Here is a 26,014-nt window from a genome sequence, read left to right as displayed (position 1 = left end):
CCTGTGCATTAGTTTTAGGTGATTGTAATGTATTTAGTTCAATAAAACACGTGTAGCTTACTGTAAGATGTGTTAATGATTTACCTCAGACATGAGCGAGAGTGCTTGCAGACAGTGCATATAGTGGTCGGACTGCAGAGAATGTGCTTAGTAAAAAAAACGCACTTTTCTTTCTTATATAGACCTGGAGTCTAATAAAAGTTAAACAGAAAATATGCTAGCTTGTAGGCAATAACTACACTTTTGGTTAAGAATAGTAATGTCAACCCTTTTCTTTCCCTATTAATGTTTGCTGCTGCATCCTTTGCGTCTATGACTGCTCTCACTTTTTCCAACTACGAGCCATGCTATGAATCAAACAGAAAATTTGCGCTGCGTTAACGGGAGCAAATAAATTTAGTGCCGTTAAAATGAATTTGCGTTAACGAGTTATATATATATATATACACACACACACCATGTAACCATAACCCGACATCACCGGGAACTTTATTTTTATTTTTTATTTAATTGTATTATTGTCCTAATTTATTAACTTAAAATCTCAGGGGGCACTTATGTGTTTGAAAGATAAAAGCCTTCCAAAGACAATAACACAATAATGTTTGTCAGGAGTTGACTTGATATGCAATGTTACAATGCTGAGAAAACACTTGTTAAAAGTGAAATGATTTGTGTAAATCCAGTGATCAGATGCTGTGTGGCTTTTAGTTTTCAGTGAGACGCTCATGATGGTGGCTGGTCTGTGTGTGCAATTCCAAGAACCCGGAAGACCTTATAAACAACCTCTTATTTTAGAAATAGATTGTAAATATTGTCTTAGGTGACACGGTCATCTCTGTTTTTGTATTAAGAGATGATATTTCTGCTGGTGCTCTGGACAAATTATATATATGATAAATAAATATATAAATATTTGCGATCCAAAACATGTTAACAGATTTGTAATATTCAAAGCTTTATTCAGTTCAAGTGAACAATTTGTTGAGTAGAATTGAAATAAACATTGTCATTATATAAGTGTCCTTACTTAAAGTTTAAAAGAGATAGATTCAGTATGATTCAGTTCCTAATGTAGTTAGGTTGATATAGTGAAATTAAAATCAGTTCATTGAGATGTTACCACACAAAGTCCACTATTTAGGTTATTGGCAAAACACTTCTGCAGTGTGACATTTGTAATACATTATGCTGAAACTCCTATAAACTTAATAAAGTCTTAAAGGGATAGTTTGCCTAAAAATGAAAATCACCCCATTAATTACTCACCCTCCTACACTGTACAAAATAATACCTATATAAAATTGAGTAACAGATTACATGCAATATTATTAATTCATTTCAACAAATAAGTTGGAAATTGGGTTAGAATGAATCAAATTTATTCCCCAAGACTGTTAAACACTAAACATTGTTACAAAAACCACAAACTGACTTAAAAAGTCAAGAGTAAAAATGCCCAAGTGAAGGAAACACTGATGACCATATGCTGATCAAACCTTTTCAATAAAACATCAACATCTGTTCGCTCTGTTAATTCTCAAAAAGAACTGTAGACAAATGAAAGAAATAAAGTCCGATTTGTTTGTAATAAGAGAGATGTAATATCTTTTCAGTAGATTTCATCTAAGGCTGTGGCTGAAGTTGTGGTTCTGTATTTCTCTTCCTTCAGCTGTAGTTTGTGTGCTATTTCCAGATACTTATTTTAAATGGTTGACTTTATTTGATTCCTTTGAACTCACTTCTTATTTGTTGAATTGAATTAATAATATTGGTTGTAATCTGTTGAGTAGATATATTCTTTTTTACAGTGTATGTGTATGACATTCTTCTTTCAGACGAATACAATCTGAGTTATATAAACGTGCGCACAACAGTTACGTTTAAGTTAGAGTTTACAGCTTAAAATACGGATATTTTTCTTACACAAACATATCGCTTCGCTTCAGAAGGTCTTTATTAACCCCCTGGAGCCATGTGGATTACTTTTATAATGGATGGATGCACTTTTATGAACTTCAAAACAGAAACAGGTTTGAAAGAAGAATGTCATACACTTAGGATGACTTGAGGGTGAGTAAATGATGGGCTAATTTTCATTTTTGGGTGAACTATCCCATTAATGTGAGATTGCCTTAAGAGCAATATCTGCCTCATCTCTAGGGGGGATATTTCTTCCTGCTGTCAGCCATCCTAAGAAATCTCTCATTCACAATGTTTACAACCATACAGATCAATCCACCTTATTTTGCAATGCCGAAGAAAGTTAATTTGTGAATTTGTGAGACTTCTCGTTCATTAGCCACTAAGTGCTAAAACCAGGGTGTTTATAATTACAACAATACATTCAAATAATATGGAATAAGAAACACCAGTTTGCAATGTCAATTAGCATAACAAGCTGTTTTGTACTGCTAAAAATAACTGGAAGTAGATGACACCAGAAGCCACATCACATTTGTTCTTACGTTAAAATAAGGCTGATAATTTTCTCTGTAGGTAGTTGCATAAACTGCTTAAATTAGTCTTAAAAGTTCATGTCATTTTCTTTTCTTTAAGACTGGTCATAATTAATAAAGTAAGTTTACCCCTTGGCTAACTGCTTGGTCAGACTAGTTTGTAAGACTCAGTCTTAACATTGTGACTGTGTTTATGCAACTGTCCCGAGGTCTGAGAGTACAGCCTTCTCATCATTTGTGAGGCTCATTTCAGGAGTGCTCTCATGAAATACTTTTCTTCTCCACTAGTAGGCCTATGCTACTCCGTTTCATACTTTGGCTGCTCTCCCTTCTCGATGGGCCCAGGAGAGCCTTCTGGTGACCCAGCTGGACTGGGGGTTATTTGTGGGGCTCCAGGCAGAATCAGATTGAGAGGGGTTCTGATGGCCGCCCGCAGCTGTCCTGAAAGAGTCCAGAGTTTTTCTGAGCCATGTGTTCTTAGCAGCCTGAAGTTCAGTCATCACAACTGTGTTTTGGTGCTCCAACTCCTTGGGACACATTAAGATGATAAACATGAGAATTTTTTTGGCATAAAATCATGCATTTAAATTCATTAACAAGACACTTTAGTAATACTTAAAGAACTATTTAACTTCAAAATGAAAATTTCCTGATAATTTACTCTAAAATGTTCATGTCTTTCTTTTTTCAGTGGAAAATAAATAAAAAATGTTGAGAAACATTCCAGGATTTTTCTCCACTTAATGGACTTCAATAGCTACCAAGATGTTGAAGGTCCAAATCAATGCAATTTTAAAGGACTTCGAAGAGCTTCAGAAGATCCCAGGTGAGGAATACTGTCTTATTTAGCAAAACCATCTGTCATTTTCAAGATTTTTTTTAAATGTATATACTACTTACTTTAGCTTACGTCTAGCGCGACCTTTCTGACATGATTGCGCAATCCGTGGTGTGTCACAAAGCAGCACAATATGAGCAATTTAGATAAAAAGTATATACGTTTTTTTGTTTTTTGAAGAAAATGACTGATGGTTTTGCAAGAGAAGACCCTATTCCTCGTCTTGAACATTTTGGTTGCCATTGAAGTACATTGACAGTGTGGAGAAAAATCCTGAAATGTTTTCCACAAAAAACTATTTCTTTTCCACTGAAGAAAGAAAGACATGAACATCTTGGATGGTATGGGGGTGAGTAAATTAACAAGAAATGTTCATTTTGAAGTGAACTAATCCTTTGATAATAAGCTTCAATTCATTTACTGAAGTTAATGTGAACACTGAACATTTTTAACAGCATTTGTAAATGTTAATTTATAAATGTACTATTGTTTATCGTTGAGTCGTGTTATTCACAATAAATACACGTTAAATCATACAACAATAAATGTTTAAATGTTTTAGTAAATGTAGAAATTAACATTAAACTAGATTAATAAATGCTATAAAAGTACTGCTCATGGTTAGTCTATTTATTAAGACTATTTTTTTTTTTTTAATTTTCCTTGAAGTGTCAGTATGTGCTCTATTCACAAAATTCACTTACAAAAATGTATATATATCTTATGGTCAATAAGTTATGACAGCATATGTTTTTACATTGCTTAAACTGATAAAATAGGTTAAGCAATTTTTTATTTAACAACTTTTTTTTTTTTTTTTACAGAGTTCAGCAATAAAAGTGCCACAAAAAACATGCATTAATGCTGACTGAGCTTTAAAAATTATAGAAAAAATGATAATGACAAAAACAAACAAACAAACATTTAAAAACACATGCTTTTCATCAGACTTTTTTGTCTTACTTGTATCTTGCATTTGGACTCCACCATTTGTAGCTTGGTCTGGGCTAGTTCTTTCTCTAACTCTTGGACCTGTTCTCTGAGAGAGGCTTTCACTTCCTCCTGAGCAGCGGTCTCTTCACTCTCAGAGCACAGCTGAATTGATCCATCCATATTAAAGATGTGTCTGCACCGCTCACACTCCAGCATCTTGCTCTGAAATAATATAATACATCATACAGCATATATAAGAAAAGAAACATGATAAGACTGACTGACATGGAAGGTAAAGAGGTCAGTTTGTTTCTTACCTTGATAACGGCCAGCTCTTTGTCAGCTTGAGCTTTCTGGTTTTCAAGCTGAGTGTTCAGCTGGGAGCAAATCTAAAGGATGCAAGAAAATGACCTAAATGTTGGCATTAAATTGACTGATGTTTATTGAATGTGTAGAGCAGCAATTGAATGTCTACCTGCTTATAGTCCGCAATGATGTTGTTTGATCTCTTAATGTCTGATTCTGCTTTGTCCATCTCTTTCCTAAACATCTCTTTCAGCTGTCAAACACATCAAGAGCAGAACATGAGCACTCTTTCAGAGATTGTTCAAACAGTTTACCGCTCACATCAGTGATGTTAAAGCACCTGTGAAGCCTCCTCCTCCTTTCCCCGTTTCTCTTCCTCTGTAAACTTAAGAAGCTGTTTGGTTTTTAAAAGCTCCTTGGTTAATTCATCCACCTTGTCCTCGGTCTGAAACACACACCAGATCTATTCAAACATACACCGCAAATAAAACAGAAAATGAAATTGGCATGTTGCATAATGCAAGTATGACAGCTGGTAATAATTTGACAGACCTGGTCTAAAGCAGTCCTCAGCGCAATCTTGCTGGTGACAAGCTTTTGAGCAAGGTCATCATTTTCCTGCTCCAGACGCAAACTGGTTTCTTGAAGCTTGCGGTTTTCTCTCTAGAAAAAAAACAAAAGCATTAGTCACAAAGTATTTCGTGCATGATTATGCAATTTTCACAAAGTTTAAATGACGCAAGAGCTGTAGTTTTAGATGCGTTTGTTGCGGAGTGGGACGGAAGCTTTTTGTTTTTGTCAGGGTGTGATCTCTTACCTCGTACCTGTCGAGTGGGTCTTCTGGCTGCAGTTGGTTATCTCTTAATTTCAGCTTTTTAGATAGCACCTGTTCAAAAAGAAGATTCAAAGAACTTTCAAATCATAATATCATATAGGTACGCAAATCTTGTATGAAAGGAATGTACTTTAAAATCGTACAAGTACACGTTATATAATAAATTGTTGTTTGCAGGAATGATATTAGAATTATTTCTTGCAATTTTATTTACTTTTTTTGTAATAATGTGTGTGTGTATATATATATATATATACTTTGCCCATATGATCTGAAAGTTGTTTAAATATAACTCAGATCATATCAGGACCGCAACATCTTAAAGGCATGAAAGGAATGTTCAGTAATATCTTAAGTACTTATGTTATGTTCATAGTTGCAGGTTTTCATATTCATATTACTTAACATGTCCTACACACACACACACACACACACACACACACACACACACACACACACACACACACACACACACACACACACACACACACACACACACACACACACACACACACACACACACACACACACACACACATGTTGGTCTATGTGGTTTACAGGGACTCTCCATAGGCGTAATGGTTTTTATACTGTACAAACCGTATTTTCTATCCCCTTACACTGCCCCTGCCCCTAAACCTACCCAACCATTCTGCATTTTTACTTTCTACATTTTTTTTTCCTGTATATGAAAAGTGAGGACATGGCCAATGTCCTCATATAACTCCCTCTCCTTGTAATACCTATGTCATACCCATGTCAACACATTTGTGTCCTCATATGTCACAAAAACACGCCCCCCCTCCCCACACACAAACTCGTACACACATTTGTTTTTGTGAAATGTGGGGACATTCCATAGGCGTAATGGTTTTTATACTGTACAAACCACATTTTCTACACTGCCCCTAAAACTACCCATCACAGAAAAGATTCTACATTTTTACTTTCTCAAAAAAACTCATCCTGCATGATTTATAAGCCTTTTGAATAGTGAGGACATGGGTAATGTCCTCTTATTTCACCCTCTCCTTGTAATACCTATGTATCTATGCACACATACATACACACACACACACACACACACACACACACACACACACACACACACACACACACACACACACACACACACACACACACACACACATATATAATATATATATATATATATATATATATATATATATATATATATATATATATATATATATATATACACACACACACACACACACACACACACACACACACACACACACACACACACACACACACACACACACACACATTATATATAATATTTTTGTCCGTGAGCGGCAAGGAGTAAGCATTTTACCCAAAAATGATCACAAACAGACTAATATTTCTGTTTTTTTTTAAGAGATCTGGGGAAAAAAGCATGCGGTCGTGCTGCTCCTTTAAAAATTCCAGCATGCCAGCGATAAATCTACATGTGATAAAGGTGAGGTCCAAGGGTGCTGAACTTACCACTTGTTTCGTAAGAGACTCCACCACTAGACTGGCCAGGATGTCCTCCTCTGACATTTGGTCAATAATGCAAGCATCATACGCAACAGCAATAGACACTTCTTCCATCATTTTGGCAGGCGAGTAGAACACGAGTGATCTCAAAATACAGAGCAAGCCACTGAACGTGTCTGGAGAAATGACAACAGGTTTGACAGGCAGCAGTCTATATCTGTCTTTTCTCAATGCAAGCCCAGCCCAACCATAAGACTATGGGAGGAGTGTCACTTAAGTCTACCTTTGTCCTGTGGCTCTTCACTTACCTAATAAGCAGGTATCAAAACACTGTGGCCTTCCAACTGCTCCCTGTTGAACTTCCTCGCAGTATTATTCCACAGCCCAGCAGCTAATATTAATTATTTCCACACACCGTTTCCTCATTGCTGAAGCAGAACCCAGTTATCATTCAAATTATGAATCTAACGCAAGTAGGTCCCAGAGCAGATATATTTTTCAGAAGATCTTTTACCGTCACAGTTTCGAGCTTGCTAGCCGGCCTGTGGGTTCAAGCTCAGGGCTAAAGACTGTGAAATTGAAATTCTTGCTGTAATCCTGCAGGTCGCCCCTCACACAAAAACACTGCGGTTTGCTGGGGACAAGCAGGTGCCAGAACATTCCTCCATTCCTTAAGCTGCTTATATCTGGCTGCTGTATATGTTCATTGGGATTGATGGAGGCTGAGAACTGCTGTTTTTATCATCTCACTGCAGATTTAGGGAGGCATAATGCAGATATTATTAATCGAAATGCTCAAAAGACGGTTAAAAAGTACTAGTTTCTTATAAAACTACCTTTTTTTCTTTGTCTTTAGAGCTTATCTGGTCATGGGTTTGAACAAAGCCGAGCTAATAAGGTGAAAAATAAGAAGGGGAATGTGAACAAAAGTGGGGGAGGATGTTATTAGTAATTGAAAGAAGGGAGGAGAAAAGGGCAATAAAGACAAACAGCAAAGTGTGACAGTGTTCAAAGGTTCTTGTATTGAAGGAGGTGCCACCTCAGTCTTCATCATGATCCTGCGAAACAAACAAACAAACGCACAGCTCTCTCCAACTGTGAGGTGGGAGTGCCTCTCACCTCCATTTGCTAAGTGTGTTGCCTATTATGGCTGACAACTCAGAGAGAGTCAGGGGAAAGCTTCATCATGCTGAGAGTGAAATTCTTTTAAAGTCGCTGAACTGCAATGGAAATGAGATGCACAAAAAACAGCTTAACAAGATCTTAAACTGGTCCTTCAAGTCTTTTAATGCAGAGAGAATGCGGTCCCAGCCCTTCTTGGCACTCCCATATTGTTAAGTGTCTTCAGTGCTTTTAAATATCAAAGTGAAAGAAAAGAGAAAACTGTAAGATTAGCAGAGTCAGATTTTGATTTTGTCACAATCACACAAACGTGTTCCCTCAAGCAGTGGTTTCGGTACACTACCGTCCAGAAGTCTGGTGTCATATGTTTTTAAAAGAAATACTTCGCAAAGACGCATTAAATTGATCAAAAGTGAGTCTAAATCTATTTCAAATAACTGCCGTTCTTTTCGACTTTCTAATCATCAAAGAACCCTGAAAAAAAAGGTTTCCAAAAATATTACGTTGCTCAATTTTTACATTTGCGGTAATTCACGGCAGATATTTGATCAGTTCTCGCTTTCCTTGAGAATCAAAGCCATGACCTTGGTGCTGCTAGCGCCATGCGCAACAGTTATCAACATTAATAAGAAGAAGAAATGTTTCTTGAGCAGCATTAAAAAGATTTCTGAAGGATCTTTTGACAGACTGGAGTAATGATGCTGAAAATTCAGCTTTGCCATTAATGGAATATATTACATTTAAAATAGAAAACAGTTCTTTTAAAGTTTAATATTATCCCCCATCTAATGTTTAGAATTCTCCATTGTTTATTGTGTTTCATAATTATTTTACTGTTTAAATGTTGCTGCAAAGCTCAGTTTCCATCGTCAAAAGACCCCATGGACCCGCTACTGGGGCATGTTGTCACAAAAGGTCAATACGTGTTCAATGAACTGGACAACAAAGTGGAAATGTTCAATTAGCTTTTCTTTTTTGGAGTAAAGCATTTGACAAGCAGTCTTTTTCATAGTTACCCATGATACACTAGGTGTCAAAACATCTAGATTCTAGAATATAGCAACATGAATAGTAATATGAAAGAAAAACATTATTAAAGGAAACAGTATCATTGTCTGTCCGTTCTAAGACACAAACATATAGAGAGACTTGACAGGAAACATTACAATCATTGAAATAATTTGATCTTTATGTACATGTATTTTATAGATGTGAAATGGGTTTTATTACTCTGATCACAATTGACCAATTTTATAAAAGTCTACAGACATTTATAAATGCTTTATTTATATTCAAAAGCATTCTGTGAAATATGTGCACAATAAGCTCCTTTTTTGTCTTTAGTATTTTAACCAGAGACTGATGTCTTTCCAGATTTTACCCCCCCCCCCCCATTTTTGCCAAAAAAGTATTCACATGTAAAATAGAAGTGCCATCCTGTGATTTGGAATGTGATCCAGTTACTAACAGAGAGTGCTTAAGAGAGAGTGAATATAGACATCAGAATGCAAGATTCATAAACCAATGGCTACTGAAACAAGTGTGAGAAAATATAATCATTTACATAAACACATTTGCAAAGACAAGGAAATTATTGTTCCTATAAGTATCATTTTGACAAGAACAATTCAATTTTTTTTTTTTATATTTTCCAGTCATTTTCTCTCAGTGACTTTGCCTCAAGAAGATTTTTGAAAATGTTTTGTATAAATTTGAAAATCATATGTCGCTGGAGATATCAGCAACTGCACTGACATTGAAAATGTAGTGGATATGGACAAAGAAATAAGTGAGAATGAACAACTATTACTCCAACCTCAATCTTATTTGATATTTCAACAACTGACAACTCTGTGCCATTGTGATTTTTAGTTGATGTGACATATTCAAAAATGAATTGACCAATATATTCCCCATCAGTAATTCATTTAACATTTTCCCAACAGATCAACGCACATGAAGACAATTACATTTTGGTTAAAGGGTTACTTCAGCGATTAGCATATGGCTTTGTATCAGTAGAAACCCCAGAGTATATTCAAATGATTGTGCTCCCCCCGCTCCCCCCACCCTGCAGACAGTAGAGGGAGCCATTTCCGCATGTTTTTAACCCGCACATGGGCGGTGGCAGATCGCACTCACAGCTCAGCTTGCAGCTGCAGCCTCAGGCATTCATGTGAACGGTGCGGCTGACGGAGTAAAGTGAGTGTTTCCACTTCTAAAATGAATTCCTATGAAAATTAAGCTTCCAAAGGCATGAACTGAAAACGTGCCAGACTTAACATGCGCTGTGAATCTATGCCGTGAGTGCGGTCGCGTTTACCTCAGCTCTCGTCACGAGCTCATCCATGAGGCTTGGAACATACTCTGCAAGAACAAAGAAATTTGTTCGTTTTCTCACAGCCCTGGGAGCGAGAACTTTTTTCTCTGTTCTTGCGGAGTATGTTGAAGCCTTGACTGTCAATGTAATCTGACTCCTGCAGCGTTTGTGGCATTACACTCCCTCAACGGCTAAATCATGACCAGACACGTTCAGTTTTTAATTGTAGTGTCTGTTCTCTAACTGAACTGATTTAATGAAAATGAACACGGTCGTTGTGGGAAAGTGAAAGTGATTCAGTAATCTAGTATCGTTGGCTTTGGGAGTGGCCTCGTAGGGCAGTGAAGCATTCTGGGAATTGTTGTCTTTCAACCCTATTTCTCAGTCTAGAGAGCACCAAAAATAAAAAGTAATTTCACATTTCTACTACATTAATGACCCAGTTTAAATACAGATGCATATTCCCAGCGCTGAAGTACTCCTTTAACTTTTCATCCTAAAATAAGTGTTTCAACTAAAAGGATTCAGCATATCTGGGGTTATTTAAAGGGGTGGTTGCATGCGATTTCACTTTTTTAACTTAAGTTCACAAGTTAACACTTACATCAAATTAAATAGAGTAAAGATTATCCGTATTTGGCATGCTGTCCAGGGGAGGGCTCCGGGCTCTGAATTTTTTGCCCCAGAGTACAACCCCCCCCCACGTGAAGAAATCAGGGATGGTTTAAAACTAGACTGTATTGTATTAGATTGTGTAGAAATCTAATGAGAGTTATATTAAATCAAAGTGAGGAGATGGGATGGTGGAGGGATGCTTAGAAACTGTCAACGGAAGGAAGGTAAGACAGCTGTATACACTCTAAATAATGCTGGGTTATTTTTTAACCCAAAATGCTGGGTTAAGACTGTTAGGTCATTTTTGTTGGCTTATTTGATCACATTTTAAACACCATTGGGTAGTTTCAAATTTCCAGTCCTTGGGTTAAACCTGCTGGGTCGCAATGCTTGGTTGATTCTACCCAGCGCTTGCTTCCCGCCTTGATTCGTTTAAATTTGCTCCCAAACGAATCAAGGCGGGAGGTCGCGTCACGCAGGGCTCCAGACTGTAGCCGAATATATACGAGTGTCTGTGTATATTAAATACTATTTAAATATTACTCTTCCATGTTTTGCGTCTCTGTGTGAATGAAGGCCCCGGGCGCGTGTCATATCATGAACACAGAGACTCAAAAGTCACAGCAACCCGTCAAAATAAAAGTTTGATTTAAACGTGAATAAATTGACAGAATATGGTTTGTAGTTGTCATTGTTGCTAATTTTAACACATTTGTGTATTGTACCATTTGTCAAGCAATAAAAATGATTGTTTTAACAGTCTAAACATGCATTCTTCATTCTTCTTTCATGATTGCCTAGTTTTACAGTAGGCTATAATATGAGATTTTTTAAGAACAACCCAGCAAGAATAACCCAGAATAGCAAATCCATTAATGGTAAAAAATTGACTACATTTTGGGTTTTCTCAACAGCCCAGCCTGCTGGGTTAAAATGCCACTGGGTTAATTTAACCCAGCATGTGTTCTGTCCAATATTTACCCAGCGCTGGGTTGCCATTTGGGTTGTTTTTAACCCAGCCATTTTTAGAGTGTATATACACTTCTCCTGTTGTTGATTAAATTGATTAGCTTAGTATGCTCCACTCGTGTTTAATTAGGTTTATTATCTGGACATGCTCCACTTGGGCTTAATTAGGTTACATTATCTGACGTGCTCCATTGTTTAGTAGGTTTAATTATCTGAACGTGCTCCTCCCGAAATTAGTTAATAAAACATCACTTAGTGTGTAATGTTGCTGCTTGAGCATAAACAGTATCTGCAAAGTTACAGCGCTGTGAGATGTGACTTCTGCCCGTAATGGCAAGGGGCGTGGCGCTTCCAGACAACCTATGCTTGGCACTTCAGCCAATAAAAATACATGAAACTACATTTGGCCATCTAACCATTTTAAGACCATTGCGTTTTTCGGAGGGATGGGCTTCATAGAAGCAGGAAGCAAAAGAGCTGTTCAAAGGACAGTGAAGACAGCAGAATGGAATAAAGGTAAAATATAAGAAAAATACAGTGTTTAAAAAAAAAGTATTAAGACATGTTATATTGCGCCCCATAAACGCAACCAAGCCTAGAAAAAAAAACACGGAACCACCCCTTCATATAAAGCTGAATGTCATGCTCTTTCCAACAAAAGTACTTTTTAAAATTAGCCTTTTATGTCACTATAAACAACAAAATACTTCAGATGAGCCTATAAATGAGCCTATAAATCTTCCTTTCGGCTGCTCCATTTCTATTTTCTAAATTGAATTGATCTGTTTTTTCCATCCTATTTGCATTTAACCTTTAACATCAAAGACCAAAACCCCCACAAACACTTCATGTCATATAACACACAGCCCTCACAGCAGAGAGAGGGAGAGGTGTGCAAGAGGAAGAGGTAAACAGGTGAAACAAAAGACAATGGAAGACTGAAGACCTGCGCGGAAGAATAACATGGCATCCTGTAGGTCTTTTGGCGTAAGGACATGGCACGGCCCTGGATGCTCTGCTTCACAGAGGAGGCTCTGTCCCTGGGTCCATCTCCGGGTCTGTGAGGGTCAGACGTCAGTGCTGATGGCTCGTGTATTGGTGTAAAAGTCTGGCGTACTGCGATGGCTCAGCACGGGGCCGTACATGGCGGCCAGACCAAGGGCAGTGGCGCCATGGTTCTCGTAGTGAGCGGGCATGTAGGACAGGCGTTCGCCGCCATTACGCATCTCATCCGAGCCACGGAGGTAGTAGGGCGAGCAAGTGGGGCAGTAGCTCTGCTGCGGAGCGGGGTCGTAGGGCAGCGAGAGAGGTGTGACGGCCGCCCCGTCCACTCCTGGAGCGCTGCATGCGTTGCAGGCAAACTGTGGCTGAGGCTCTCCGACCGAGCCCGCCTCACCTTCTGACTCATTCCTCTTACAGCAGTAATACTGGGATGAAGGGACGGTTAGATAAAGAGAGGAAACAAGATCAGGAATTGGCATTTCAACACAGATCTTCCTCAAATTGCTGAGTAACGCGCTGAGTGTGTTTGAGCGCAAAACACAGAAAGATTCTGCAATGGATTTTTAGTTATTTACATAATAGAGCTGTTCAGTCGCAATGCCATTTAGGTCAACACACTTAAGGCTAGAACACAATTCAGTAGTTCTTGATTATGAATAAAGTCTGTGGTCCATTATCTATTCCATTGCCTTGCATCTCGCATTTTACGCACTAAAACATCATCTGCATGAACGGCGCCTTATCCCTTACAGCACCTGCAATGGAATGCAAATGCCATGCTCACCTGGAGTCTACAGTAACAAAGCACTGCAATGATACACAGGAGTATCACTGTTGCGAGAATTCCTCCGGTTATGACAACAGTTCCAGCTGTCATCCGACCAGATCTCCATCAAACCCTGCGAACAAGAGAGAGTCAATTGTTTTACTGAAACTTCATTTCCATATGTAAAACCAGACAGAAACTTTGTTGTTGCTCCATTCACAACACCGAAACAAAGATGAACTTTTGAAACAGTTTTAGCTAAATGACATTCGAAGGATCAGGAGTACAGCAAAAACATTTGATGTATGTATTAAAGCGTTTAGATGGGATTGTACTCAGTAGCACTTACATTAGAAGAGAGCAGAGGGGACGACAGGCCACAGAGAGTTTGTACGGCTGCTTCTCCTGACACACTGCTCATTGGTTGCAGGCACTCACCAGTATAGATTCTGGATATCACAAAAAAAGAAGAACGTTTGATAGGTTAAAATAGATTAAAAAAAGAAGAAGAACTTCTATCAGCAATATGACAACAGCCACAATAACCATTCCGTCCAAAAGGAGGCAGTATAATGTAGAACATCACCACAGCACAGTAGACTAACATGGCATCACATATTCATATCTTTTTTGCTTGAACATTTAAATAGTAATGATGAATAATTAAGAGACATTTAAAAAATATATTTATATATGGATTTGTTGATGTCTACAAAAGCACTATAAGTGAAATATGCAGGCACTTGTTCAACAGAACAAATGCAACAACACAAGGGAAACTGAGAGATGACATTAGCACTTTAATATGGCATTGTTAAAAAAATACAACTAAAACAAAAATGAACTACTAAAATAATCAATGTCGTCTTAACTACAGAACCCAGACTCAATGGAAAGCAGTCTTTAGTTCAAAATCTGGGATTCTCTCCCACCCATCACACTCATTTTTTCCCCCAGAGTAAAAGCACTAAATTATATACAGGAACGGTGGAATGCTAATGCTGTTAAAAGCAATGTGCCATCTATTCTCCCTGGAATATGTCCAAGCAGCATGTTCCTGTCCCCTGCGCTCCTTGCCAGCAGTTAAACTCGAAGAAAATACTGATCTGAGTTCTTGTGGTGGGCTGGAGGTCAAACCCCTCCGTCATGGCAACAGCGACAGCAACGGGGCACTGACAGGACATGTCTGGACAATTACATAGCCTGATGGGCTAGACAAGATCACTGTAACACTGAGAGTGCTTTGAATACTGGGGAGCGATTGTGTTTACTGTTTATCTAAGTATTTTCCTGTGCTGATTTGTGGCGATACTGAACTGTGGCTCCTTGTCTACTTTTGTCTTATTTGACATCAAAGTAATGCCATTTCTGCACACAATACAAAAAATTCAAAGTCTGTTCACTTGGCAATATAGCTATTTTCTATTATATACTGAAATAGGGAAAGCCCCAAAATAAAATAAAAGTTTGCTAAGCATGATGCATACGTGTACTAATCAATCACTCATTAATGTAAAATAAAAATACAGAGTAGGTATTGGAGCTTGTTTGCACCACTGAATAAAAAATAAAAAATGTATGCACGTTTTTAATCTGACAAAACTTTTAAATTAAAGGAACTATGTGTAAGAAATGTATTTCAAGTAATCATAAAATGGCCCTGGTATGTCACTAGACATTAAGAAATCATGTTCATTTCAAATACTTATATCACTGACAACAGTAGTCCGGCCAGGATATTGTCATTTAAAAGTTGTTGTTGCAGCCCTCAACTGATGTTGACATGTTGTGTTTCGGCCTGAAGCTCCGCCCTCCACCTATCGACCAATCACGAAGCCAGTAGTGTTTCTGCATCCAGGTTGCCAGATCTTCTCTAGTTACCACAGCTACAGATACAAACGTTCCTGCTGATCCTGCAGCCTATCTGGCAACCTCGAGTCAGGAGGAGGGGGAGAGGGGATAGTGATTGCAGTACCAGTTTTCGCCACAATCTTACATACACTTCCTTTAAGTTTTAATTTAAAAAGTAATTTCAGACTTTTCAGAAAAAGTTATAAACATAAACACGCAATTCTGACTTTTTCCAAGTCAGAATTGCGTGATATTAACTCGGAATTGCAAGATATAAACTTTAAGCAACAAAACTTTTGTTAAACTTTTGTCAGTTTAAAAAAAGTCAGAATTGTATATTTATATCTACCAATTTTGACTATAACTTTTTCCGAAATGTCAGAATTGTGTGATATAAATCTGCATTTGCGCTTTTCTCCGAACTGCAATTTTATAGGCTATCGCGCAATTCTGATTTTATAATACCCAATTCCTAGAATTGTGAGATAGCCTATAAACTCACAATAAGAAAATGTCAGAATTGTGAGCTGAATTTTTTCCTCTTAGAATTGGACTTTATAACTCACAATAGGGGGAGAGTCAAAAACAAGAAAAAAAGAAAGAAAGTTTTAATTTCTTTATAACTTACCATTGCGAGTTTATATCTTGCATTTCACTGCGTATATATCAGGTTTTAACTCACAAGGTAAGCTTGTAACCTTGCAAGGTAGTCAGAATAAACCGCAATTATCTTTTAAATTGTTTAATGTCAGAAACAAGCTTCCGTAAGTACGAGCTACTCATCAAATAAATAAATGGACCTTAAATACTAATTTGACCTTATTTGTTTTAGGCAAGGCAATGCAAGATTATTTGCATAGCACATTTCATAGCCATTGGCAATTCAAAGTGCTTTACATAGAAATTAATTAAAATAGTGGCAACATATGCATGAGAAAAAAGAATACCATGTGGACGAATTTAAAAAAAAAACAAGCATAGTTAAAACAGTTGTAAAGATAATAATAATACAAAAACATTACAATAATAATAACCAAAGATAAGAACAAAGGTAAACTAAAGCAATCATAAAAAGATTAAACAGATAGGATAGGGTGCAATCAGTCAGACATACAGTGGCTCAGTGCTCATTCAGTAAATGCACAGCTAAACAGTTTGAGTCTGGATTTGAATGTGGCTAATGTTGGAGCACATCTGATCTGTTCAGGAAGCTGGTTCCAACTAAGGCTGGCATAATCGCTAAAACCAGACTCTCCTTGCTTTGAGTGAACTCTTGGTATTTCTAACGGACTTGATCCTGCTGATCTGAGTAATCTGTTGGGTTTGAATTTAATCAGCATATCTGCAATGTATTTAGGTCCTAGGTCATTGATTGATTTATAAACAAGTAATAGTACTTTAAAGTCGATCCTAAATGTAACTGGAAGCCAGTGTAAAGACCTGAAGACTGGTGTGATATGGTCATATTTTTTGGTTCTGCTCAGAATCCTGGCAGCAGCATTCTGTATGAGCTGCAGCTGCCTAATGGTCTTTTTGGGAAGGCCGGTGAGAAGGTCATTACAATAGTCCACCCTACTGGTGATGAAAGCGTGAACCAGTTTCTCTAAGTCTTGCCTGGAGACAAAACATCTAATTCTTGCAATATTTTTCAGATGATAGTAAGCTGATTTAGTTATTGCTTTGACATGACTACTGAAACTCAGGTCTGACTCCAAAATCACTCCAAGATTCCTGACTTGATTTTTTGTTACCAGGCCTTTAGCCTCAAGATATGCGTTCACCTTGAGAATTTCATCTTTGTTTCCAAATGTAGTGATTTCAGTTTAGTCTTTGTTTAACTGAAGATAGTTTTGGCACATCCAGTTGTTAAATTCATCAATGCATTTGCACAGCGAGTCAATGGGGCTGTAGTCATTAGGTGATAGTGCTAAGTAGAGCTGGGTGTCGTCAGCATAGCTGTGGTAAGCAATATTGTTCTTTTTCATTATTTGGCTCAGTGGCAGCATATACAGGTTAAACAGGAGTGGTGCAAGAATTGACCCTTATGGGACTCCGCATGTCATGGACGTCCACTCAGACTTATGGTCTCCTATACTCACATAATAACCTCTCCCTTCTAAGTATGACCTGAACCATTTGAGGACCATCCCAGAAAGCCCGACCCAGTTGTCCAGCCTGTCTAGAAGTATGTTGTGGTCAACAGTGTTGAATGCAGCACTGAGATCCAGTTGCACCAGAATTGATGTTTTGCCTGTATCAGTATTTAAACAAATATAATTTATAATCTTTATGAGCGTTGTCTCTGTGCTGTGATGTAGACGGAAACCAGATTGAAAATTGTCAAAGTATCCATTCAATCTTAAGAATTTGTTCAGCTGATTGAAAACAACTTTTTCAATGATCTTGCCTATGAAGGGGAGATTTGAGATTGGTCTGTAGTTGCTTAGTATGGAGTTATCCAGATTTCTCTTTTCAGGAAAGGCTTAACTACTGTGGTTTTAAGGGAGTTTGGAAAAGTCCCATAGAGAAGTGAGGAGTTTACCACTTCTAGGAGATCTGCTTCCAAACAGTTAAATACACTTTTAAAAAAAGAAGTGGGGAGTGTGTCAAGGGCACAGGTTGATGTTTTAAGATGCTGTACCGTTTCTTCTAAAATGTTGCCGTCAATTGCTTCAAAATCTGATATAGTAATCTTCGGAGGTTTTGGTCTGATCTGACTGACCCCAGAGCAACTCGAGGTGTGCTAATCACCTTTCAGATATTATTAATTTTCTCGGAGAAGTAGGAAGCGAACTCACTGCATTTACTGTCTGAGAGCATTTGTGACTCGGGGTGGGGTGGGGGGGGGTTGTTAGTCTCTCGACAGTAGCAAAAAGAGTGCACGTGTTGTTTATGTGTCTGTTTATAATATTTGAGAAGAAGGTCTGTCTAGCTTTGCCTAGTTCAACATTGAAAGCATGAAGGGTGTCTTTATAGATGTTATAATGGACTACGAGTTTTGTCATCTGCCTCATGCGCTCCGATTTACTCCATTGTCTTTTCATTATTTTTTATCGATAGATGGTTTTATGGATTGTGCTATGTATATGATTAAATTCTCCTAGCATGGATTTTTAACCACATATTTCTTTCTAGGGTGACTTGTAACATTCTGCCCAGGGACTACAGATAAAAAATGGCCATTAGCTAATTCTAGTGCATTTACAGAAAGGTTTTATTAATGCGCAATGTCCCTGTTAACTAAAAAAATAAAAAATAAATAAAAATAAAAATTAGTTTTTTTATCTTAAAGAAAAAAAGTCTGTTATAATGTACAACACAATTTGACTTAAAACAAGACTTTTCTACTGTAATACAAATACTGCAATATATAGTATGAAAAAGTCCTTGGATGTCATTTTTACAGGTTAATGAATAAATGCTGCATTCACACCCTGCCGAGAAAACCCCCCAAAAAGAGTTAAAACCAGTCTAAACTGGTCAGTTGGTTTTAGCTGATCTCCCAGGCTGGTTTTAGAGGTGTTTTGGTCACATTTTTTAGCTGGCCAGGCTGGTATTAGCTAGTCAAGCTGGGAAACCAGCTAAAACCTGCTGAGATGAAATCGTCTCGGGTTATGACTATAACCCATGTTCCCTTTTCGAGGGAACTCGCACTGCGTCATCGAGTTGACAGATTGGGGTACGCCCCCAGCGTGCCGCTCCTGAAGCTTGAATGAAAAAAGGCCAATCCTGATTGGTGTTATGACATAGCGAGTGACGGCATACCCGGAAGGTACAAAGGGATGCTGTCACAAAGCACAGTTAGCTTGCTGCGATGAAGTGAGCGCTCTGATGATATGTGTGGCGATGCGACGCAGTGTCTCGTTCCCTCTCAGGGAACATGGGTTATAGTCATTACCCGAGACGTTCCCTTTTCGAGGGAACTCGCACTGCGTCATCGAGATGACAGTTTGGGGAACGAGTACCCACTATGCCACACCCATCGTAACCACCTGGTGTGAAGCCAATTCCGGGCACACTCAGGAGGTGAGCACACGGGAGGTGCAGACTATAATATCTAATGAAGGTGTGCAGAGTGGCCCAACCGGCCGCTTCACAGATTTCCTGCAAAGAGGCTCCTGAAAGGAGGGCTACCGAGGAGGCCATGTCCCTGGTAGAATGAGCCCTCACGGCTATAGGTGAAGGCAAGTTGCGCACCTGATAAGCTGTGGCTATAGCCTGTACAGTCCAGTTACTAATTGTCTGTTTTGCTGCAGGCAGCCCTTTCTTAGGTGGACCAAGACACACCAACAATTGGTCTGACTTCCTCCACTGCGCAGACTTCTCCAAGTAAATCCTAAATGCCCGCACCGGGCAGAGGAGGTGAAGTCTTCCCTCTTCCGCCGTTACGTGAGGACGGGGGATGGAATGCCTGGAGAACCCACGACCGTGCCACATTAGACGGCACCTTAGGTACATAGCCCGGGATCGGGTGCAAGATGGCCTTAACTTCGTCTGGGGCAAACTCCAAGCAGGTTGGCGTGATTGCCAACGCCTGGAGGTCCCCCAATTCTCCTCAGAGAAGTGATGGCAAGGTGAAAGCCACCTTGAGGGTCAGGTTCTTGGCCTCAGCCAGCTCCAGTGGCTGAAAAGGGGGCCTCAGCCAACCCCTCGAGCAGTACTGCCAGGTCCCAGGTTGGGACCCTGGAATGAGCCACAGTCCTCATTCTCCGCTCCCCTTGGTGGAACCGTACAACCAAATGGTGCCTTCCCAACGGTCCATTACCTATAGCTGCGTGTAAAGCCCCAATGGCAGCCACGTACACCTTAAGTGTGGATGGGGTAAGCCTGGCAGAGAAGCAATCTTAGAGAAACTCCAGCACTGAAGCCACTGGGCAGTTAACTGGGTTCACCTCACGCCCTCTACACCAAGTGGAGAACACATTCCACTTTAGGCTTTACAGTCTTCAGGTGGAAGGAGCTCTGGAGCTGAGCAAGGTCACCACAACCCCTGCTGACAGACCCTCGTCTATGAACTGTGCCCCCTCAGGGGCCAGACCCATAGGTTCCACAACTCTAGCCGGGAGTGGAATATCGTGCCCCCCGCCTGAGTCAGCAGATCCCTCCTCAGAAGGACCTGCCAAGCAAGGCCGTCTAACAGGTCTATGATGTCGGAGAACCATACTCTGGTTGGCCACCGGGGTGCTACTAAGAGTGGGCTGAAGCCCTCCCGGCAGACCCGCTCCAGAACTCCCCCAAATAGACGACAAACACAGAGCGCTAACACTGAAGAGCAGAAAGCTAACTGTGCTTTGTGTCGGCTTCCCTTTGTACCTTCCGGGTATGCCGTCACTCACTACATCATGACGCAACACCAATCAGGATTGGCCTTTTTTCATTCAAGCTTCAGAAGCGGCACGCTGGGGACATACCCCAAGCTGTCATCTCGATGATGCAGTGCGAGTTCCCTCGAAAAGGGAACACTTAATCATGGTAATTACAACATGGTGTTTGTTTTTTCCCACTCCACTGCCCGTTTTCAATGCAAAAATGTGTTCTGTTTAAATAACCCCGAGTAGTAGTTGTACTGATTCGCTAATTTTGGAGTGATTAGTTCACCTCCCAAGTACTGTGTGCGCATTCTGTTCCGAGTCTTTCGTTTACTTGTCCCGTAGTAACTGCATAAGCAATGTTTGCATTAGTAGATGTGTTTGAGGGGATTTTGCTATTGAAAGGTTAACATTTACTTTTAATCTGTAAATTACATAAATGTACAGCTTAAAATAACAAAATTACTTGAATAAGACTAAGAGTAATATTACATTTTGATAAACCAATAAGGTGATCAGTTGATCGGTTAGCTGAGACCTATGATGCATCCCAATTCGCCTACTTATACTACGTCCTAAAAGTATGTACTCTTTTTGTATAGAAAATGTATATACTTTAGAGTGTGTAGCAGAAAAGTATGCAAACTTCGGGACATACTATTTCGCCATCTTTAACGGACTCTGTCGCTACGTGCATCCCGTCACCGTTTATCTGCCCTGTCAATCATCGTCAGATTCGTCACAGTTCAAATCCTCCACATTCAGTTTAATCTCCTGCCGTATCGGAGAGAAATGTAGCCGCTCGTTGATCAGCCATGGGTGGGTCTTTGTGGGTCAGAGACTCTCCTCATGTGTTTGTGTTTAAATATAATGATGCATTTAAAAGTTAATGGCCAAACGTGTCATTACAAAAGTTCTCAATGCTGCTGCGGGTGAAATATAATGTAGACAACACTGAATAAATATATTTTAGTCAGGTTAAATATTGATAGTTGGTCACTCAAACCCCTTTATCTAAACTTTTCCATTTAACCGTCGGACTCGCACATCCATCATGTTTGTAGTTTTTTAACGCTTTTGCGTCCGCGTTTGTAGTTCTAATCGAATCCTCATCCAACTCGCAATGGGTTGTGGGCAATATCAGCCGTTAGAGTGCCCATCGATCCATACTTCGAATTCGGACCGGAAATAGTAAACCATCCGGGAATCTTTGGAATACTCTTTTCAACATACTACGATTTGGGACATACTAATTCTATTTTCGAATACTATTTCGGATGGATAGTATGCGAATTGGGACGCAGGGCTAGACTCTTTATGCTTTCCTACCACCTATTCATTTTCCAATGTGTGGCCTGCATTTTCCTACACCCAATATGTCTCTGACCATACATACCGAATAAAAATATAACAGATAAAATCACACTGCAGTATATATACACTGAAGCCAAAAACCAGAACCATTAAATTGAGCTGTGCTTTAAATTGGTCCTCAAGTCCCTGCGAGATCAATTATTCATAGTGAAAAGTAAAAGACACCACTAGGCACAATGAACACTGAGATACTACTACTACTACCATACCTTTTGTTTGGTGGGTTATATTTCAGTGTTTTTTGAGGTTAATACAAACTCAAAAAAACAGAGTTGTCAATACTGATGATAGCTTCCCCCATTCCACAAACCTGTTTTAATGTGTTTATTCATGAAACTAATTTGTGCATAATAATATGAGGTGACCATCCCATGTACATGTATGTGTGTTATGTAGGCATGTGAGCAGAAGCAGACGGAGATGTGGTGAAAGAGGAAGTGTGACCTGGTGCAGACCTTGTCAGAGCGCTCGTTTATCACCTGGCTCACTCTATTACACCAATGAGTCTGCAGATCAATAGACAGATGCTCGTATATCTCCGTTGCCATGGTACCCGCTGACCCACTTCTCCCCAAATACCCCAACAATCCTCTCCTTCGCCCATCCCATTCTTTTTCCTTTCCTTTTATTCTCTGTTCCCCTCCATTCTTACCACAAAATTTCAGTGTGTCACCAGTATACGTCAGCCATCTTCACTGTGAAGGCAACATGGGAACATATATATATAACCAAAGGTGTTAAGTAATGCTGAGAGAAGACGATTCCTCCATCACGCTATGATTGGATATGGTTGGTTTGTGCAATAAATTCTGCCTCGTTTTCAGTTTTCATGCACATTCACTAATTGGTCTGAATTAACAAAATGAAAAATAAGTTAAAAACGAAACAACATTTAGATATCACCGCTTTATGTCACATCAAAATCAAACTTGAAATGGACTGAAACCATGATGACTATTGGGATTTTTAGTGAGCGATCAGCTTGAAGAAATCTTTGTCCGTGATCAGTGTTTACCAATTTGATAACTGATGAAAATAAGTTGACTATAAAAAAAGAACAGTAAAACATAAGTTCACTAATAAAATATATTGTTTAAATGTACACTATGTAGGAATTATGTGGTAAAATATCCAAAAACCACTAGACCAATGTTATATATTTTGTTCAGTTGAGTTTTTACAATATCCCAATTGTTTCCAACTATTTGTAAATTGTGAGAAAATTGCTATTTTAAACAAGGACCTGGGACGTGTGAGGGAGTCGCCTGTCTCTTACACCATATCTGCGTGACCTTCGGTTTACAGTTTTATTTGGCAAAAATTCTTTACTCTTAGAAGTGTGAACAAGTTTCACAGCAGCCGCTGAGCGAACGCACAGAGTGACATCATAAAATACTTTTAAACACACTTAAATGTATCTAGTATGATAAACAGACCTGTATTACCTCATACTCCTGACCGGAAACGCGGAAATGGCCGTGTTGTGCAACAATCACACCAGCAGCCTTGCTCAGCTCCCACAACACTCGGCCCGGCTCTGCTCCATACTACAGTAAAGTAATAATCACATCCATGAACATGATTTCTGCCCGAGTCCTATCCCAATTCTTTTCCACCGGCTGTGAGGTGTAGACCACATGTCCCAAGATTCTGCGCTCAAACTGGCATCATCAAACTACACATTTGTTTTGAATAGGCGCCCTCTAGCGGATGGAAAAATTACATAGTGCAGCTTTAAATTGTGTCTTTAGTTATTATTTTGAAATAAATGTAAAAAAAACTTAAACTAACAATGAGTTTTAGTGACTAGAACATTAATTACATAGTTCATGTAAAAATTTTAACAAATATTTATATTTGGATTCTCTTTTTAATGTAATCTTTATTTAACCAGGAAGATATTTGGTATATGAATTTAAATTACATAGTACTATTACATAGTATTTTTACACAAAAAAATGGTTTTAAGACAGTTATTTATATTTTTAGCTGTACTGTGTCACTGGGAAATATCAGTTTACATTTCCAAACATTCCTTTTGCTATTAATTGTGAAAATCCGGTGAAATCTTTGTATGCACATGGAGTCTGACAACAACTGGAGATCTGATCTCACCATTATCAAGTCTATAGATTATTTGAAGAAACTGATAAAAACTAAGAAAGACTAAATCTAGAAGAACTGCGGCAACGTCTCCAAGAGGCTTGAAGAAATCTGTGTGAAGGTGCCATAGGTTGCTGCAGGGAGGCACGAGGATGGCAGATGTGGACAGAGGATTATAATGTAAGACGCCTAAGATAGTGCTAAAAGGAGAAAGGAATGACAGCTGACTGTCCTTACATTTTCAAACCATGTATAACCACTTGCACATACTGACTGTTACTTTTGATATTAATCCTCCCCATTCAATTTCTGTTTATTAAATGTCTGTGACATTTGTTCAGTTTATGTCTAAGTTGTTGAATCTTTTTTATTTAATGTTCTTATAAATATTTACACTTTTTTAAAGCTAATTTTATTTTATATATATATATATATATATATATATATATATATATATATATATATATATATATATATATATATATATATATATATATATATATATATACACACCTGGCTTTATGCGGCATTGCATCTTTACAGACACCTTCAGATCTTGTGAACATTAGAGCTCTCGTCACCTGCTCACTTCATTTCACCTGCTCGGGTTTCTTCTCTACTTTCTCTTTTTGTCTCCTTGCCTCAAAAAAATATGACTCTTCTCACTTCCTTAGCTTCCCCTCTGCTTCTTTTTAAAGAACCACATGATGACACTTCCCCTCAGCGATCTGGTAGAATGTGGTGTCTGTCCTCACTGCCTTTGCTCCAGAACTTTTATAGACATTTTATCTGGCAGCTCTATCTGACCTCTTATCTGTCTGACTGCACCAAGACAAAATATAGCTGGTGGTTCCACATGTTTATGACAAAAATCTAAATCATATTATACCATGGCCTGTCTGAATACTCGATTCTGATTGGCTGCAAGGTGTGCAAAAACAGTTTAATGCACAGGTAGTTTCAAGTCAGTTTAATCGCCTTTCTGTATTAAAGCACTGTTTTCATTGAAGCACATTCAATTTCAAATTCACTGCTTCATGAAGCTTTGAAGCTTTACGAATCTTCTGTTTCAAATCAATTGGTTCGGACTTCGGAGCATGTAACAAACTGCCAAAGGGACGTGATTTCAATAAACGAGGTTTCAAAACGTTTCAAAATGTCACCTTAAATATGTTTTAGCAGGATTCAAATGCCTACTTTATAATAAACCTAATCCTCTTTCTATGTAGATTTTACATTCATAAATATAAATTCTTGAATTTTAAACCTTTTGTATTCTTACCAGAGATAAAACCTTATTTACTTACAATTTCACTCTCGCTTAACAAAAAACCCCTCAGAACATGTACAGTTTGCATGGCCTACTAACTTATCATTTGTACTCAATGTGTAATTGTTGTTAGTTTGTGTAATGCCCTCTTTTTTCATTTATTTGCTATTTGGGTCTACTCTAAGCTATGGTATTGATAATTTATGTTTTTCTTTCATGTTATTCGTATGCTATTGTTATGTTCTATTTTGTTGTACCATAGTGTAAACTAAATGTTCCATAGTGTAAATGCTAAATGTAAAAAAAGAGAAAAACCTCTTTGAAATGTCAGTGGTTCACAGTGAACCCATGAATCAGTCACTGAGAACCATTGAAAAGAGTCTGTGGGTTTTACCTGTTCATTATTAGTTTTATATATCTGTAGATGTTTTATTTAGACAAAACATTAGTATAACTA

At 38.5% G+C, this 26,014-nt stretch overlaps 2 protein-coding genes across 2 annotated transcripts in view; both read right to left on the bottom strand.

Moving 5' to 3' along the window:
- Nucleotides 1-877: 877 nt before the first annotated feature.
- On the bottom strand, nt 878-7,368 carry rabgap1l2 (RAB GTPase activating protein 1-like 2). The gene is made up of 9 exons (XM_067453232.1): nt 7,165-7,368; nt 6,863-7,032; nt 5,354-5,422; nt 5,089-5,199; nt 4,877-4,981; nt 4,706-4,789; nt 4,548-4,619; nt 4,261-4,452; nt 878-2,986 (listed from the first exon to the last, which is right to left on the bottom strand). The coding sequence occupies exons 2-9, from the start codon at nt 6,971-6,973 to the stop codon at nt 2,768-2,770; spliced, it is 963 nt and encodes a 320-aa protein (XP_067309333.1). The 5' UTR covers nt 6,974-7,032; nt 7,165-7,368; the 3' UTR covers nt 878-2,767.
- A 1,776-nt stretch (nt 7,369-9,144) lies between these two features.
- fam163aa (family with sequence similarity 163 member Aa) overlaps nt 9,145-26,014 on the bottom strand; it is a 32,440-nt gene continuing 15,570 nt past the window's right edge. The window contains exons 2-4 of the mRNA XM_067452333.1: nt 14,000-14,099; nt 13,669-13,783; nt 9,145-13,309 (exon numbers count right to left, since the gene is read on the bottom strand). Of these exons, the coding sequence (XP_067308434.1) occupies nt 12,950-13,309; nt 13,669-13,761 (453 nt within the window). The 5' untranslated portion in view covers nt 13,762-13,783; nt 14,000-14,099 and the 3' untranslated portion in view covers nt 9,145-12,949. The remainder of the gene's footprint in view (nt 13,310-13,668; nt 13,784-13,999; nt 14,100-26,014) is intronic.

This window comes from Pseudorasbora parva, chromosome 9, assembly GCF_024679245.1.
Source record: "Pseudorasbora parva isolate DD20220531a chromosome 9, ASM2467924v1, whole genome shotgun sequence".
In the NCBI taxonomy this organism is placed as follows: domain Eukaryota; kingdom Metazoa; phylum Chordata; class Actinopteri; order Cypriniformes; family Gobionidae; genus Pseudorasbora; species Pseudorasbora parva.
The sequence above is the reverse complement of the archived record's forward strand: the minus strand, read 5'-3'. Positions and strand labels throughout refer to the sequence as shown.